The 17944-nt window shown below is 43.3% G+C and overlaps 1 protein-coding gene across 1 annotated transcript in view; it reads left to right on the top strand.

Annotated features, from left to right (window-relative positions):
* CEMIP (cell migration inducing hyaluronidase 1) overlaps positions 1–17944 on the top strand; it is a 55600-nt gene that overhangs the window by 11861 nt on the left and 25795 nt on the right. The window contains exons 9-12 of the mRNA XM_050903451.1: positions 1542–1683; positions 2500–2691; positions 11490–11665; positions 12275–12484. Coding sequence (XP_050759408.1) covers positions 1542–1683; positions 2500–2691; positions 11490–11665; positions 12275–12484 — 720 coding nt within the window. The remainder of the gene's footprint in view (positions 1–1541; positions 1684–2499; positions 2692–11489; positions 11666–12274; positions 12485–17944) is intronic.

Below are 17944 nucleotides of genomic sequence, written 5' to 3'. Positions count from 1 at the left end.
AAAAAGCAAAAACCAAGCTTTTTTTGCATATGTTCACCATATACTTTATATGTCTACCTGGTAAAACAACTATAGCAGAAGCATTGCCTAGTAAAAGACAATAAAATACTTCATATCTGTGGGAGGCTGAACCTCAGGTTCCTGCGTACCCTGAACCAGTGGAGTTGTCCTTATTCACAAGAATGCGGCTATTGAAGTACACGGGAATGCTGACAGTATGAGTGAAAGTTTCCAGGGCTAGATGTTACAAAGAATCTCCTCTTGAACAGAAAGGAAAAAACTGCCCTATAATTTTCTGCCAGGTCTTAGCAAATCCACATTCATTTCTGCTTCCATATACATATATTAGAAGTGACAACTTAGTTCAAAACAGAGGTCAGATGTTTGTTATGATACAGTTCCTTCTAGCATGCATATTAAAAAAGAAACAAGAAAGATATTCTTCTGTTCAAGAAACAAACCTTTTTTTCTCTTCTGTTAAATGATAGTTACTTTTTTCCCCATGTATATTAAAAGCAAGACAACATTTTTCACTTTATCCTGCAGATCTTAGGACAAATCCTCAGGTAGTGTAATCTGGTGTTGCTCATTGCTTTCATAAAATTACACTGATTTATAGCAGCTGGCGTGCTCCAGCTATGCTACATACAAGAAAACTGAAGATATGATGATAATAACAGAAGCGCGGCACAGCCAGAGGCACATTCCTTCAGCTGATGGTGCTAATCCTATACATGGCAGCGGGGTGTATGCATTAATAAGGAAGGTCTGCAAGAGTGAGAGAATCAGGATCAGACCCTTCACTGGGAAAGGGTCAAGAGAATTGCAAGCTATAGAGCTGGACTGTGAAATTTAACATGACCCTGAGGGGTGACATTGCCCCAGCAGGAACACAGGAGAGGCTACATACCGCACTGCTTCTTGGCATGATACAGCCTTTTTTCTCAAGGCAGCTCTACAGGCTGGTACTTGTATGTGAGAAAAGACCACCTCTTCTTGTTCCTTTTGGAGCAATGGGTATTGCAGCAGCTTTGTTTTTTTCTTAGAGAGACTGATCCATGCAAAGAAGAAATAAGACCCCGACCTCTTTCTTCTGCAAGGTTCAGACATGGCCTAGCCACAAGCAATGAAATGAGTGCAGTGAAGAGGCTTGAAACCATGAGTTCATTTGGGTGCAAGCATCTGTGTTCAGTGTTTTTCATCTGCTCTCAAACCAATGGCAAGAGAAAATCTAGGGCACCGAGGCAGATGTTAGTGAAGCTCAGAATACTCCTCCCAAAAAAGCACATGGTCTTAATATAGATACAAGAGAAAGGCATGCACCTAGCAATAATCTATGCAGCTTGCGGATAAAATAGCTGTGTTTAGGCACCAGCTGGAGCGCCGGCTGGATAGCACATGTAACAGTCACAATGTTTTGTTATACAACTGTTGTGCATCACCCACAACAAACCAAAAGCCTCTTCTGATGGCATTGATGTTTTGGTGAAATCCCTTCACCTCAAGGTATCACCTGCTTTATATTTCTATTCTCATTCTAGGCAATGACACTTGATGGAGCTAATTTAACAACTGAGGTTTTCTACAAGAGTGGCCATGATTACAGGTTTCTGTGCCATGGCAAGGACCAGACGGGCGAGGGCTGCCAGAACTACAGAGTACGGTTCCTGTGTGGCAGATCTGGTATGTGCTCCACGTTTGAAAGCCAGACCAGGGAAAAGCAGAAATACTGTCTTCCTATGACTGGCTCTTATTGGGTGTAAGAACAACTTGAGTAATTTCCCAAGCTAAAACTTCGGCTGGGCTATTCACATGAACACAGGTAAAACGGCTGAAGATTTATCTCAGGAAAAATTCCTGAGCCCTAACAGAGGCAACAGGGTGGTGTCTCAAAAACCCAGCAAGGCTATGGCAAATACTTGGCAAGTCCCTTCCTGTAAGTATCTTGTCTTTTGCTAAAGCATTTTGGGATGAGGTAGGATTAGTCAATCAGAGTGTGCCAAGACAACAGGTTTTGAAAGTAACACTTTATTTTGTAGTTATTAATTCCAACACCACTGTCCCTAACCTGGTCATTAGACAGGTCATTAGGATTCTTCAGCGCTCAGCTGGCAGGAAAAGAAGGGTGGAAGACATTTGTTTTGCTGGAAAAAACAGTCATTACGTTAAAGACCACTTGGCCGCTGTAAATAACAGTGCCCAGCGCCCACAAGTGCTGCTGCTAAGTGGGTGTGGTGAAAATGAGCCACTAAGAGCTACATTTAAATTTAGTCCTGGGGTTAGTGGAAAATCCACCTGCCTGCAACTAAAGGAAAACACTTTCTTGTTTGCTCACTTTTCAAGCCAAAGCCAGTAAAAAGCATGTTTGGAAGAGTTAACTATTTTTTGTTGCATGAGGAAATCATCATTTCTGGTGGCGTTCCAGGGGGAAAAAAAAAAGAGCAAGCATTTTCTGATAAGATTAACTGAATTCTCCACCCTTCCATTTTGGCTTTTCAGTGAAACCAAAGCTTACGGTAACCATTGACACCAATGTGAACAGCACGATCCTGAATCTGGTGGATGACGTGAGCTCATGGAAACCCGGAGACAGGCTGGTGGTTGCAAGCACTGACTACTCCATGTACCAGGCAGAGGAGTTCCAAGTACTGCCGTGCAGAGCCTGCAGACCCACCCAGGTCAAGGTAGCAGGTAAGGTGCTTCATCTTGTCAGGCTGGTGTTGCAGTTCACAAATTCTGTCATTTGCACTGAGGTGACTCCATTAAGAATTGCAAAGAGTTGAAACACACCTGAATTTGACGGCTAGTTTTTAGATGCTTTTGGGAAACCTACGCCTTTCGTGCTTGAAAGCCATCTAACTCGATTCTGGTTCCTTTCTGCCTTCCCTTTTCATAGCTGACTCCATTTTCTGTCCCCAAGCACACTATTGAATGGATGTGTTTATTTAAGAGAGACAAATACAGGTCATGTATTTGAAATGTTCAATTTTACATAACTGTATGTGAAAAATGTATCACTTCCTAGAAAGCAGGAGATGAGGACAGCTGATCTGAAGAGTGAGCTAGGGAGCGGACCGTGAGAGACTGCAAGGCTATGAAGTAATGTGCAGCTGGCTATTTTCCTAAGAAAGTTATATTTAACAAGAATTGTAATCTTACATTTTAGAGACACTGTTTTGTACCACTGAAGCTACTGTTTCTCGTTTACTGTGTCTCTAGACAGCATTGCTTAGAGGTGATGTATTAACCAAGCATTTCTGGAGTCACGTGGCCAGTGAGTTGTCCTGAGCCACGGCACTGGGGCAGGCAGAGTCGGTAGGGTGCTGCCTGAGTCAGTCTGAGCAGGAGGAGCAGGCATCTGTGCAGAGCCACGGCATTTTTCTCTTGAAGGTGACTAGCTCCAATCCAGAACAAACTGCTTCTGATGAAAAACATTGTAGTCCAATGATTGTAAAGTGGCCTTCAGATACTAAGAAGTCCAATTAAGTAGCATAACCATGATGAAGCACAGACTATTACCGATATGAGCATAAAAGTGAAATCCAGAGTGGGAGATTTGCATCTCCGCTTGAGTCTGTGAAGTGGTCTTTCCCTTCTAGAACTATATTTTGGCACACTGATAAGCAGAGCATGGAAATACCACACAAACTGCCTCTTCTGTGAATAGATGAGGGATTTTTAACTTCTATAATTTACAAAAGCAAAAGTTATTTTACGATATAAAAGTATGAATAGCTGAGGCTGTATTTCAAAGGCAGCATCTGCCTGGTGGTAAATCATGCATGTTACATTATCTTTTCCTTACACACTGGCAATTGCTCTAGGCAGAGGTTTTGTCTGCATTTACAGTAAGATCTTTCTGAGAAACCATGAGAGCACTTGGAACATCCAATGCACCAGGGAGTTTTCTCAGTTCTGTGAAATGAACTACTTCACCATTATCTCTGATGCAACATCTTCTGGAAGGTACGAATATACTTCCTTTGGCAACTGCCTCCCCACAGAGCTCTAGCCATTCATTGTTGGATGGCCCAAAAGACAGATGTTCATCAAGCCAAGAAAAATGTTATTCACAGTTTGAATGTATCATAGTCTTATGACTTAAAATGACTAGTACTTTCAAAGAAGACACATTTCCAAGTTGAATATTTTTCTTGAGAAACTTTTGAGCTATTGGAAAAACTGTACCAGACTAGTATGATACAAGTCACATTATGAAGATGATCTTGGAAGATTGTCAGTAAAAATAAAGATGGCATAGGAATATTTCTCTTAGGCTTCCCATAATCTAATGGATCTGTGAAATTCATGTAATTACATTTATCTTCTACAACAATGGCAACTAAGTTAGTTTAAGGAAATGAATAAAGGGTTAAAAGGAACAAAAAAGTTCATGTGAATTTCAAGTAAAGAAGCAGTGGAAACACTTGTTAAAGTAATTGTGCTTTTAGTCTCCGATTACTCTTTAGGAGAATTAGGACATTCCTTTTATTACCACAAATGACATGAACACCAGGGCCAAAGTCTGCCCTTACTTATATCCAGGCAACTCCATTGACGTCAATGGGATTTCACTGATTATATAAATCAAGACAAAATCTAGTCCAGTAATAAAAATCACATCCAACTTTCTTGTAACAAAAGCACATTTGCACTAGAAAATAAAATAATCTGCCTGATTCTAAATTCAGTCTCGATGAAATGAAGCGTAGGCAAGGCTGAGATGTCCCCTGCCTTTAGGAGCCAGGAGGTCCCTGCGCTGCTCTATGCCCGGCCATGACGTAACTTCATCCATTGCCCTGTGCCATGACATGCAATTAGGCAGAATAAGGACCACTAGTGATCCAGGGGGTGGGTGCTCTCCATGCCTCCTCCCCTCCGTGATCCCTGCAGCTGCCCGCGGCCTGCACAGCTCTGCCTGCGCTCTCCCTGCCCTGCCAGGCGGGTGGCAGTACCACGGCGGTGGGTTTCAAGGTGTGCACATCGCTGGAGGAGGCAAACACCACCGCGCTGGGTGCTTGGCTTGCGCTGAAACCTGTCTGTGCGCGGGCGTGCATGTATGAATCCACTGTCCCGTGATCAGGCGCTGACTTTGATGAAACTTATTGGGGTTCAGTTAATTACCTGTGAGACTTCTGTTAAATAGGGCTTTATTTGTCCCAGTGGCTCATCAAACATTGTGTGAAGGGAGAATGGCCGTCAGAGAGCAAGCACATAAAAATAGCTGGCAAGCAGTGGGCTGGCCTCTAGCCTTAGCACAGGTGAGCAGCCCCTGCACAGCCTATGCTTGCGCGGCCACATTAGGCTCTTAATTGCGTGCAGAAGGCATTCATCATAAATGTCTGCCTGCCTTTTGCTATGTGAGATATGCAAGATTGCTTTGCTCCTTCCGAGAACAGACTTCCACACAGATTCATTTATATACGAGGTCTCAGAGGGATGTCATTTGTAATAAGTAGAATGGCTTAATTTTCCTGAGAGATTTAGTTTAGCAGCTGAGAACTCCAAAAGTCTGCCCTTTGAAAGACAAATGATAAAACCATTCCTACCCATGATGGTTTATTTCCCTTTTAATCTTTAATTTTTTCCTTTCCATTTTTTTTTTTAAATGAAACCTAAATGTCAGGTCTGAACTACTTAAGAATCTCTTTTTTTAAACAAAAGGCAGAAAACCTCTGCTTTGTGGACAGACAATTTAGTGTGGCAGCCACTTGGCATACCAAGGTTTAATTATAATTGATGCTCTCATGGTTTAATAATATTTTAATAGACATGGTTTAGTGTATTGTGCCAAATAAGTCCAACTCATTAGTTAGCTCATGTCCTATTTATATTTGATACTTCCTGCTGAAAACTCATACTTTCTTTATTTGCTAGAAATGGTTTAATTAGAGGCTGGTCTTTTCAAAACAGCTTAAGAGCGTTAATACTCAACTGCCATCAGGTTTTAGTAGGATTTAGTTGTCTAACTGCGGACTTCTGCAAATCTCAGTGTAGAAAGCGAGGGAGGGCACCCAGGTACTGATCTTGTACACTCTTTTATTGGACTAATTACACTAATGTCAAAACTGCAGCTCCCATGAGTAAGCGTGGTTTGCATGAGGACTCAGCTCTGCAGGTCCTGCTCCTGCTCAAATGGTCGCTCACTTAAATGGAACTTTTTTCTCCACTTGCCTCCTTTGTTTAACTTTTTTTTGCTTGTCATTTTTGTGCTTAGATTATTTTCTCTGTGGGAACAGATTAAAACTGTTTGATCTTCCAACTTCACAAGGTTTGGGGAGGGACGACAGTACAGGGCAGAGGGAGGGAGGAGGAAGGAAGGAAGGAAGGAAGGGTTGTGTTGTTATGATAGAACTGGATAGTAGGAAAGATCAAGTATTTTGTCTAGTTTCCCTGGGAAACAAGTCTTATCTGCATCTTGGTTGCTCTGTATGAAGTTACTACCAATGCTGATAAGTTTCACCATGGAACAAAAATGATGAAATGCTCTTTTGTGCTCCTATATGCTCTTGATAAAGCATGAAAAAACTATTTGTGCCTGGCAGAATTACTCCAATTATCCCACATACTGGTGAATCTACGATTACAAGCACACATATCTTAAATCCTGCTTATTGGGCTGTGAATACTAGAGAGATATGGAGTTTACTGTGATCTTGTTCATGCAGAGAACTTCAAATTAAAAATGTAAATACGTAGTTGTCCAACAATGTCACAGACTGTGTCAACATTCATCTTGTGCTGTAAGGATGGGAGAAGTTACTCCACTATCAAAATTCAGATATTATTAGAGAATTAGGGGGTTCTGTTTAGAAGTTGGCATCATTTTGGCTGGAACTTGCCAGAAGCTCTTTTTTTAAGGCAACCCTGGTGCTTCAGGGCTGGGCAGGAAATGTCATGAAGTGGCCCTTTCTAACAGTCTTTCAGAGCTCTTTCTTCTACCTCTGGGCATTGCCTAGAAGCAGAGTTGACAGAAACATACTCAAGTTTACATAGCAGTTCAAAAGGGTTGAGTTTGGGCCTGATTTAAGGATTTGATCTGTTTGTCCACCAGACCTGCCTAATCTTCCCATCCCAGCTGCAAGAACTTACATGTCAGGGTAAGGAGAGGAAAAACCTGGACGGTCAGAGAGGGAAAACCGAGCATTTGCAGAAGTATGTCAGTAGATTGCCAAGCAGCTGCTGCAGAAAGAGGGCATGAGGTGGGACAGGAGCGGGCTAAGGAAAGAGAGTGACACTGCCATTAGGATAAAACACTGATAGACCTTGCAGAGACCTCTCAGTGCTCAGTTAAAGCCAGCATGAGCAGATGCACTGCCCTCCGTCCACATCAATCCTCCTGTCACACCTATCTGCAACAGTAAGATCCACTCATTTCAGCCTTGAAACCAAACAGCTACAGAGGCTTTGATCCAATACGGCATTAAAGCATACACTTAATAATATCCATGTGAACTCAAGACTCTTCACACTCCTACAACAGAGAGTGTATTTCCAACCTTTGTGGGACACCGTGCAGGATCTTGAAGGAGAAAAGAGATGAAGGGCTATAATAGGATGTTACCCAGCAGGAAACTGTCCCAAGAAGGCTTAGTTATCTCTGAACTCCTCATAGTCTCATCCTTTCTGCTGTATGTCTTTTTACTGGAAACTTAATTTTTCATGTAAAAGTTATGAATTTAACGAATGTTAACACATCAGGTTATACTGCATGACTCAAGAAGCTGGTCAGCTCACCCAAACCATGCTGCATTGCATTACAAGATTGCAGCTTAGGGATGCAATACCAAACCTCATCAAGTTAATTCAGAATAATGAGGATTTGACAGGATGCCTGTGTGAACATTTGTTTGTTATTAAATATAAGCAATAGGGGCATTACCACCAGTGATGACAAAAGTTTGGCAAAAATGCTAAATCAGACAGAGGTCTAGGCTGACATCTACAATGAGTTGCACTGATTTTAAAGATGCCCTGAAGGATTCACTGTCACTGGATTACCTGGGTTGAACAGACAAGTTTGTGTTTAGCATTTCCTTTTAAAACTCTTGTTCAGGAAACATTGAAAGACCATGAGAAAGAAGGTCTTAGCCTTAGAGAGCCCAAAGGAGAACAAAAGACTCTTTAGAGAAAAAAAAAATCCAGGAGCGTCTTAGCTCCACTTTATCTTCACCAAACCCAGGCCTTCAAGTGCCTGTTTCACTTCTGAAAGGGAGATTTAGCAGTTTGTGTCATTTAGAGCCAAGGCATTTAGGAATGCGTGAGTGTACCTGGGAGGGTTTTCAGAGACATCTGTGTAACTCGCCAGAGCTGAGCACTCTTCCACATCTGTAGCAGCTGAAATAGTTTTAAAATTCCACCCTTCCTAGGTTTGATAAGGCCTGAGACCTAGGGTTTATGGCTAGGTTCAAGTATGGCAGGTTTTCCTGGAGCTTTGTAGAGTTTGGAGAGACTGCTTTGAATTGCTTTGTTGACATAAGCATGCCCTTGATTAGTGGATCATCTATGTTTATTTTAACGCATACTTTCTTTTAATAATTACTTTGTCCTTACCAACAACTGGTGACTTTAATAGTCACTGTCTTGAGTAATAAGCATGGAAATGTGCTCATATTTTGCTGAATCAAGATTTCTACCAGGAAACCCACACATTAAATAAGTTGTTCCTTGTGAATTTACATTTTGCTAACTGGAGGCACTGGTATGACAAATACAGCAGCAAACCCAGGGCGTTTCTCCTAGTCCATCACACAGGCCTGTTGCGGGGAGGCGTAATCCGTGTCACTGCAAGGCTTTGTTTGGTTTAGATTATAACATGGCACAAGCCTGGCTTGCTGGCGGGGCAACATCTGTCTGTGAGGAATGCAGCAAGACCGAGCCCAAAGGAGGAGATGGTGAATCAGTGACCCCTGGGTTTGTTAGCGGTTGGGCAATCACAGGCATCGGCTTTGATGCTGAAGCAGCAGTCACATTCCTCCCACGTTCAAAGTACAGTGTTGCCTTTTTAGTGTCAAACCACTTCACTGCCAGTTTGCAAACCCCTAGCTTGGGTTTGCCCATGGTCAGTGCTCAGGGTCTCAGATGTCGTGGCTGCTCTCTGGGAAGGCTCCGTGTGCTGGCTGTGAGCAGCAGCCTAACTTCAAATTTGTAGCTCTGCAGAGTGAGATGCTCCTGTGCCCATGTGAACTCCCTGAACTCACCACGGAACAGCCTCTTCTGTTGGTTTTTTTCATGGCCATCACTAAACATGTCCTAGTGGCTCCCTGGAAGTGCCACGTGTCTATAAATGCACATCGTGGTGCTCCTGGCCCCATAGGAAGTGCCCGGTGCTGGAGTGCTGGTTCCCAGCAGGCATTTTACAGCACTTGAGGAATCCTGTGCCAGGGTCTGTCTCCCACGAGCCGTTTCAGGAGCATGGCCCCATTGCCATGGGGAGCTTGAATTTCTGGCTGCCTTGAGGAGAGGTTTGCTTTTCAAAACTCTGTTAAAAGAACTATTATTCAAAATCCACTTCTACGTTGGAAGAGAATTGCTTTCCATCTCTCCTTTTATCTCCAAACAAGTCAAGTCAGCAAAAGCACAAAGTGAAAAACATGCACCCAAGAAGTTATATTTAGAAACTGGTTAATCCGTATTTAACATTCCTCTCAGTGCTTACCCTATTTTGCATGTCTGGACTGGTGTTAAATTAAATTAAATACATGCAAGCATGACATTTATTATTCTAGAGCTCAGCACATGAATAACAAAACTGCCTATCTAATTTCACTGCCACAAATCCTGGAAATGTGGCTTCAAATAGGATGTTCTTATGATTATCTGAACTTCTTCCTGCATTTCAGTAAATCAAGAAAGGGTCAGCTCTGGGGGAAACTGAAAAATAACAGCTTAAAAACAGTTTCATAATGAGAGGCTGTGCTCCTTAACAGACTCACTCAAGGGTCCAGCACAGAGTACCCTTGTGCGGAGGACACGCACTGCAGCGTCTTTTTTAATGTATGTGAATAAGGGAAGGGAAGCTGCTCTTTGGACGGGCTGGGTCTGGTTTTGGCCACGCACCTGATGAGGCTCACTGGCTTCAGGGCAACAACGCGGGAAAGCCCAAGACTTTCTAGGGAGGCAGAGGGCACATGTAGTGATGTGAACCCTGTCCCACAACACAGCAGTCTCGGAGCAAGGGGGAGCACTTACCCTTCCCAAATCCCAATATTACCATCAAACTGCACTGCTCCCAGCTGCAGGAGAAGAGGGAGTGAATGGTGTTTACTTATCTTTGTTATAAAGTCAAAGCATCATGTTTTGGTTAAAACCAAAACTGTTTCAATGTTCAAAATCCTCCCCTCGACTTGGCACCTCTGCTTAAGCATAAAGTGCTTTGCAGTGATAGCCAGCCTTCAGGCTTGCCATTTGTTTCTAATTACGGATTTGAACGATTGCATTGAAATTAAATACATGCAAGTGTAGCATTCCTTAAAGTTCAGTGTTTACTTAAAGAGTTTATTTCTTATTTTTACTGGAATAATACAGAATGTAGTCAGTAAGATGAACCTTTTCCCAACTACATTCTCTGCAGAAAGCCGCGGAAGGAGGGAGGGAGTATGAATATGTTTGAATGAAATTACAGCAAAGGCATGATTTTGCTTTCTAGACATCCACACTGCCTGGACTTCACCCCTTTCTGGTCAGGTCAGGGAAGGCTTTCTGTGCTTTTAACCCCTCCATGGAGCCAGGTGTGTGTGCAGAGGAGGTTATGAGCAACCTGGGTTGGCAAAGGGAGATGTGGCATATGTAGATGGAAGACCCCAGCAACTCTGACTACACCAGGGCAGAGGAAAGCATTGAGAGCAAGTTGGAGACATGTGGGCGGATCTAAAATTGGGAGGATTGGGAGGGCAGGCAGCGGGAAGTTTTGCAGCCCGCAGGCTGGATGAGGGGGTTGCAATTGTCCCAAGCCACAATTTCCACAAGGCTTTCTGCCCAGTCCTCTCCTTGCTTAGAGTAACAGCCATGGCGTTAGCAGGATCAGACTGATGCTCGCCTGTGAGTAGTGCTGTGGGATCTGAGCAGCTCCCAGTGTCTCACAATGGGAAGTGCTGTGCTAACCTTGGGGATTTAGACTTTTCAGTAGCTACGTTTGCATTGGATGTTCATACATGGCTGATTGATTGTAATCCAAAGTAAAAAGATCTGGAATGATTGCAGTCTCTTTTCAAGGTAGGAAACGTGTTTTGTCTAACAGACTGTTGGTTTAACTCCCTGGCTAAATGAAGCAACTTCAGACCAAAAATCCCACTTCCTCTGTTGCAAATATCTCAGCAAGACCTTGGGTGACACCTGTGCTCCAGCCTTCCCTCTTTTGAGGAGTCGGCCAACGTTTTTTGCTGACTCAATTACTCCTTTCATTATCACGCCAACCCCACCACAGGAAGCACAAGGGGAAACCAGCAGCATTGGCAAAGTAACCCTGAAACTGGATCTTGTTCCTTTAGGGAAAGCAACATACCTCCACATCGGTGAAGTCGTTGATGACGTCGACATGCGGGCAGAAGTGGGGCTGCTGAGCCGCAACGTCGTGGTGATGGGCGAGATGGAGGAGAGGTGCTATGAGTACAGCAGCAAGTTATGCTCCTTCTTTGATTTCGACACCTTTGGGGGACACATCAAGGTAGGGCTGGAGCCCTCTGCTTGCACTTTCCTCCACCCAGCCACACCTTCACATACCAAGGAAGCCAGGATGCAGAAAGGGAAAAATCCCTCGTGTCAGCCGCTGAGCAAACAGCCTCTCCCCATGGTGTAGCAGATCCACCCTGCTGCTGCTGCCCATCCCTTGGCTTTAAAGTGCACCTCATGCCCCTGCACAGGTTGCTCAGCCAGCCAGGCTGGTGCTCAACCCATCCAAGATGATACAGTCTCCACATTCTGATCCCAGTTTTCCCCAGAAAAAAAGCAAATGAATGAGCACCTGGTGGTGCTCAGCCCACGGAGTTTGATTTGAGCCCAGCTGACTGAAACTCGTAGAAAACATTAAATGCAAATGGTTTTCCTTCTAAAATTAAGTCAAATGTAGCCATGGCAGCAGTGGTGGGATCAAAGAGCAACTATAGTCCCCTTAGCCACCCTGACCCTCTTTCCCCTACTCTGCAGCCGTACCCTCCCTTCCACACAGTAAATATCTCTAGCAGATACCGTACAACCTTTCCTGTCCCTGTAGCCCCCTCCTTCTTGCCCTCAACAGTCTTTTATATTTGTTGACTGATGTTCTGTTGTTCTCCAGATTGGTCTTAATTTTAAGGCTACACATATTGAAGGTCTGGAACTGAAATACATGGGCCAGCAGACAATGGGACATTACCCAATTCACTTCCATATGGCTGGAGATGTGGATGAGAAAGGAGGCTACAACCCTCCAACGTACGTGAAGGATGCCTCCATCCACCATACCTTCTCCCGCTGTGTCACAGTCCATGGATCCAATGGTTTACTGGTAAGAAGCCCCAGTGTCTACCTTAGGGATCAAGGCACCAGTCACAATATTTGCTCACAGCATGAATACAGCTTAATTATTGCAGGGTGATGTGTTTTATTGTTAGAGGTAGTGTCTGGCTCCTCCCCCCGTCCTGATTATGTGGCTATATATTCCAGGTATATTTTAACCTGCATTAAAAAGGAGGAGGCCAGTGTGGCACTGTAGGCTGTGCGTGACCCAGAGCAGGCAGAGCTTTTGTCTGTGTGCAGCTATGTCTGCAGACCCGCCCATCTCTAATGAGTAGTTGGATCTATCTATAGACAGAGAGCTTGCTATTTAAAGAGGATAATCAGAAAGTTTAAGTGTGCTTCATCTTCCCTGTAATAAAGGTTTGTGTTTGCAATATCATTCACGACATTAAGCACTCACAGAGCTCTGATTTGTCAGAGTTGCCCTCCAAAACAAGAAATCCTTTAGGATAAATCTATAAAATGACCTATGCTTACCAGACAAGTTGCAGCACACCAGAGATGGTAAGAACATGTTCAGATTCTCCCCAGGTGTAGGGGTGCCTTCTTCTTTGGGATAGGGATGCAGAGGGAAAACAATGCTACCTTACTGAGCATCCTGGAGACTGGCACATAACCCCAAAAGGCTTTCCTCGCTCTTATCCCACCTCTGACGGTTTCTTCTTACCCATATTCAGGAAATAAGCAGAAATCTATCCCAAAAGCAGAGCTGTTAAAGGTGTGAAATAAACATCAGGTTTGACTAGACAACTTTTCCCCCAAGTATCAGCTCAAATACAAAGTCTTAAAATGACAAGATTTCTGTAGGCAAAGGACTCTCACCCATTCAGTGAGATCGCAGTGTATTCCAAAAGGAAAAAAGTGTATCAGAGCCCTGAAGAGGAGCATTTGTACAGTCAAGAGCCCTGCTACCGTATATAACAGAGTTTTAAGAGAAGACATTATCATTGGCAGTTGGTCACTGTGCATTAGGAGTTCATATCCATACCACTGTTTTAAAGTTACCGTACCATCTCATAGTAGGAGCCTGTAAGAATCTATTTTCCTTGAACTTATTTGGGGAATAGGATTGGCTTTCAACACCTAGCTAAGACATGATTTTTGCCCTTTACTTGCTGATGGGTGCTTCCTCATTTACTGACTCTAGCACATGGAGGGCTTCGTCTTACAATCTTCCTTTTGGCAAGGACTGCAGGCTACAACCTCTAAAAGTGGCAACATTGGAAGGGAAAGTCACAGGCATAATTAAAATGCACAGAAGTTGAAGAGAAGGCATTGAAATTACAGCTCCAGAAGCAGAGCAGCTTTTATCTGCTATTTATGAATCCGAGGTTTTGGTTTTGACCTCTATGCTTCTAAGTTTATAACATGATCCTAAAAACCTACCAAATGAACATGACTTCTGAAGAAAAAAGGCATTCTACTACATAAGTTGGATAAGGCATTCAGGGTCATATGGCATCTTCCCAATTTGAAGTCGCCAGTATAGGGGCTCAGCATACAATTAATGTGCAGAGTGGAAGGGTAGCATTGTGGGATTCATTTGTCACACCGTCATGGGCTGCTACCAGTGGCACCATAAACGCACTCTCTGGCTGCACAGAGGTTGCACAGCTGTTGATGAGCTGCAGACCAGCTGAAGCCCTGCTTCTGCATCTAACGTGGGATCTTCATTACCTATTGATTAATACTTGCCAAACCAAATACCCAGAGCCTGATATTTTTCTTATCGGTCAGATGGATGGGTTCATATAGAGCATTTGGAAATAGTTCTGTCTGTTGTGGTTTCTCCAAGTGACAACTGTGCTGTGGGGAATCCATGGCATAGGGATCCATGTGCTCAGGTTTTTCCAGCCAAGATGGCGTGATGAAATTTAGACAGGCTGATGCAGCTGATGAAAGCAGCTTGATTCTCTTGCTCTTACTCAACAACCACAATTCCCTAAATGACTGTGCTTTGCCTCCATGACAAGGCACCCAAGAGAAATCTTAGAATTTAGGACATATAATCTGAAACGTTAGTCAAGAATTTAATCCCTATTGATTATGGTTTATCAAAATGCGTGAATACTAAACTCTACTTGTAATACCTTACCTGGGTTTTATTTTAACCGTATAATTATTGCTGACAGCTGAAAAGAAAGCCCCAGTGAAATCAAGCAATCTGACCAAGTTTGTTCCGTTGCGTCACAGAAGACGTGCTCCAAAGGTTGCATCACTTAAATGTTGTTTCATTGCTCTGTGATAGACATCTGCAGTCAGCAGCTCCATGCCTTGATTCATCAGGTGATCCCACCACAATCTCCTCATCTGCTTTCCAACTCTATTTTCCTTCCTTTCCTCTTCCTTCTGCCCCAGATATATTCACAGACACCCACATGGGTCTCTGATGATTACAATAGTTATTCTATACATTTCCTAGCTGCCTGTTATCTTCTTGCTTGGGCAACACTACCTGTTTCTACATGCATGAACACCATTCATGCAAACAGCGATGAGCTCCATCTTTCCCCAGGTAACATTCGTTCCCTCTGAGATCAGGTAGATCCAAAGCATACTTTGCTGAGGGAAAATTTGTCTTGATGATGGGCACAAACCAGACTTTGAAAATAGCCATACAAAAAGTCTAGCTGGGCTATTAAATCTCAGCATAGCACAGCACTTAATGATGTCCTTAACATTAAGCCACTGATTTCAGAGGGGCTTCTTGCATGACTGTGGCTGAGTACCTGTGAAAATGCTTTAACAAATGGGAGAAGGGCATCAGTTATTTTTAACTGTCATTAAAGCAGGCTGGTATTTTACATACAGGCTTCCCTGCTTGCTTTGCTATCACTTTTCTCATGTCACTTCAGAGATACTCATACTGAAAACACTAGGAGAAAAGAGTGTCCAGTTATTCCTGATGACAGAAATGTTTTTCTGTGGGTCTGTACAGTGTGCTAAAAGTCACTATCTCAACATTAGCTCACTTCCATTGATAGGCTATTCTGCACTTGTCTGCAAATTCATATTCACTGGAAGGCACAGAGGGTCCTTCTGGAAACAAATCTGTAGAAATTCTTTTCTCACCATAATTATTGTTTGAAAATGCAACAATTACCCAATGTTTTCTTTAATATATTGGCCATAAAACCACCTAGTTACGCCACTGCCATCCCAGGGATGAAACTTTGCTCTGATTCCCACTCTCGCCACTGGACCCCAGTGTGCAAGCTAAAATAGAAACAGCCATTGGGGAGGGAAATTACGTGGAGGTCAATAAACAGTCTGGCAGAATCCAAGGCAGAGCTGTACTTCATGGAATAAGAGGTTGTGCTATCTAACTGCTTCAGTGGTATCTGCTTTTACTAATCCAGCTATACTACACAGCAATTGTTTTACCATGAAGGGCATTATCTGGCCATAAATTACTCATGGTTAAAGTAAGATTATGGACTATTAAGAAGGTTTTAATCAAATAAAAAATTAAATCCATTGGAAAAGTGATTTTGGAACAAGCATCTCGTTTGCTATCCAAGCACTTCAGTACTGGACTTGTGCATGAAAACACACACAGGAAACTAAGTGAGAGCTGACCAAGAGATGAGATATGGGGAAAGTAATTAATCAAATGGAGGGTGACAAATGCATTAGGGACCAGGTTCGTGGCTGATAACTCTGTGTTGTTCTGTGGGCTTTCAGGCATGAGTTAGGAGAACAACGGGCGTTTGCTGGCTCTGAGTCCCTCTGCCAGTGCGCACCCCTCTCTCTGCTTCACTCCTCTCTCACCATACCGGGAGATGCGTTCCCCTGCGATGTTACTCCCCATGCACAGAGGTGGGCTTTACCCCAGCTAAAGTCTGGTCACTACAGGTTTTCATGTCCCAGTCCTGGTGCAGTGCTGTGCTGGCTGGAAAGATAAATGGCCATACAAAGTGGCTAACATTTCTCTAGGGAAACTGTTTCCGTCAGCTAAGTGTTGCAGCACCATTACTTATGTGTCTTTCCAGTATTACTGTTGTGTGAGAGAAAGCTAATAGGTTTTGGTGGCAGTTTCTGTGCAATTCTGATATCTCTGCGGTTAAAAGACTTCCTCTACATGTTGGAAAATTTCTTCTGAAGATAGCTCACTCTCCTGAAATGTTCTTCTATCCTGTAAACCTTTACCATTACAAGGCTGGGACAGCTCATTCTTCCAAGAGGGGACAGTTCAGGCTAGTACCTATGTTTTACACCTAAATAAAGAAGCCCAAACCTTGCAAACGCTATCATCTAATTAGATCAGGGAAGTTAGCAGTAAATTTCAGTGAGGTAGCTTAACGGAATGCACCACTTCGCAGGTCATTTTAGCTGTGTTTAGTTTACTGTGATGACTCATGTTCAGAGATTTACACTGGAGCATGGATGATACATAATAGATGTGTGTGCAGACATAAGCTTGTAATAGATTTGGCAAACAAAGTGTTCTTTCTTATGTGAAAACATATTTGTAATCATTTCAACACTAGTCCTGGGATTTTATTTGAAATTGGTGCTCCTTGCCTTGAGAATGAGGCATGAAGATGAGGGAGGAGTCTCAGGCCTGTTTACAAAAGGAATTCAGGCACTTGAGCACCCAGGTCTCTCAATGACACCATAAAGAATAGGTCTTCTATCCAGTTTAATATTGTCTTTTGCCCCTTGGTAATTGCTGTTTCATCAGAAGCATTTGCAGGAACACATTGGTGTTAGGCTAACTTTTGCCAGGAAGGTTTCCTAAGTCCAAGGTGATGGGTGATGCCTGATGGGGAGAGCAAGGAGAGAGCCCAGGAGAGGCAGCACTTCACCTGGCCAATGGGGACCTGAAATTAATTTTCCATATCCCAGACATATCCACTAACAACTGACTTGCTGGACATGGTGTGTTCGACCGCTGTTGATTCCCAGCCAGTCCTAGCCTTAGGCTTGGAATTCACGTATCTGCTCCTGAAATTGTTTTCTCAGATCTTTCAGTGGTGTGATGGGTATTGTTCTGTCCAACACAACGGTGTCCCGATGTTAACAACATTCAAACCAAAACCAGAACAGCACTGATTAACACCAGCTCATTTGTCTCAGGGTCAAGTAAAGCTTCTGTCAACAACTTGGAAAAAAAGATCAGGTCAAACCTAAAACAAGCCAGCCTGTCTGGAAAACAACTTGCCGCCTCTCTGATAGCCTGAAAAAATATTTTTTCAGCTCAGCTGCATTTTTCAGATGCATTTTATGTAGCTGCTCATGTAACTCCACGTGAAGATGAATGAGCCCAGATGTTAACATCTGACATCCTCCATTCATCTCCCACCCTGCATTTTTTCCAGCCTCATGCTAAGACAGTCTCTGGTTTCACAGGCCAACAAAAGAATGGAATGAGCATTTCCTAGGTGATGACAATTTCTAATTAAATTTAAGTGTTGGAGTTATTGCTTAGACTATAAGCTCTTAAGAG

Source organism: Gymnogyps californianus, chromosome 11, assembly GCF_018139145.2.
Source record: "Gymnogyps californianus isolate 813 chromosome 11, ASM1813914v2, whole genome shotgun sequence".
NCBI classification, from domain to species: Eukaryota; Metazoa; Chordata; class Aves; order Accipitriformes; family Cathartidae; genus Gymnogyps; species Gymnogyps californianus.
Note: the sequence above shows the minus strand (reverse complement) of the source record. Positions and strands in the feature narration are given on the sequence as shown.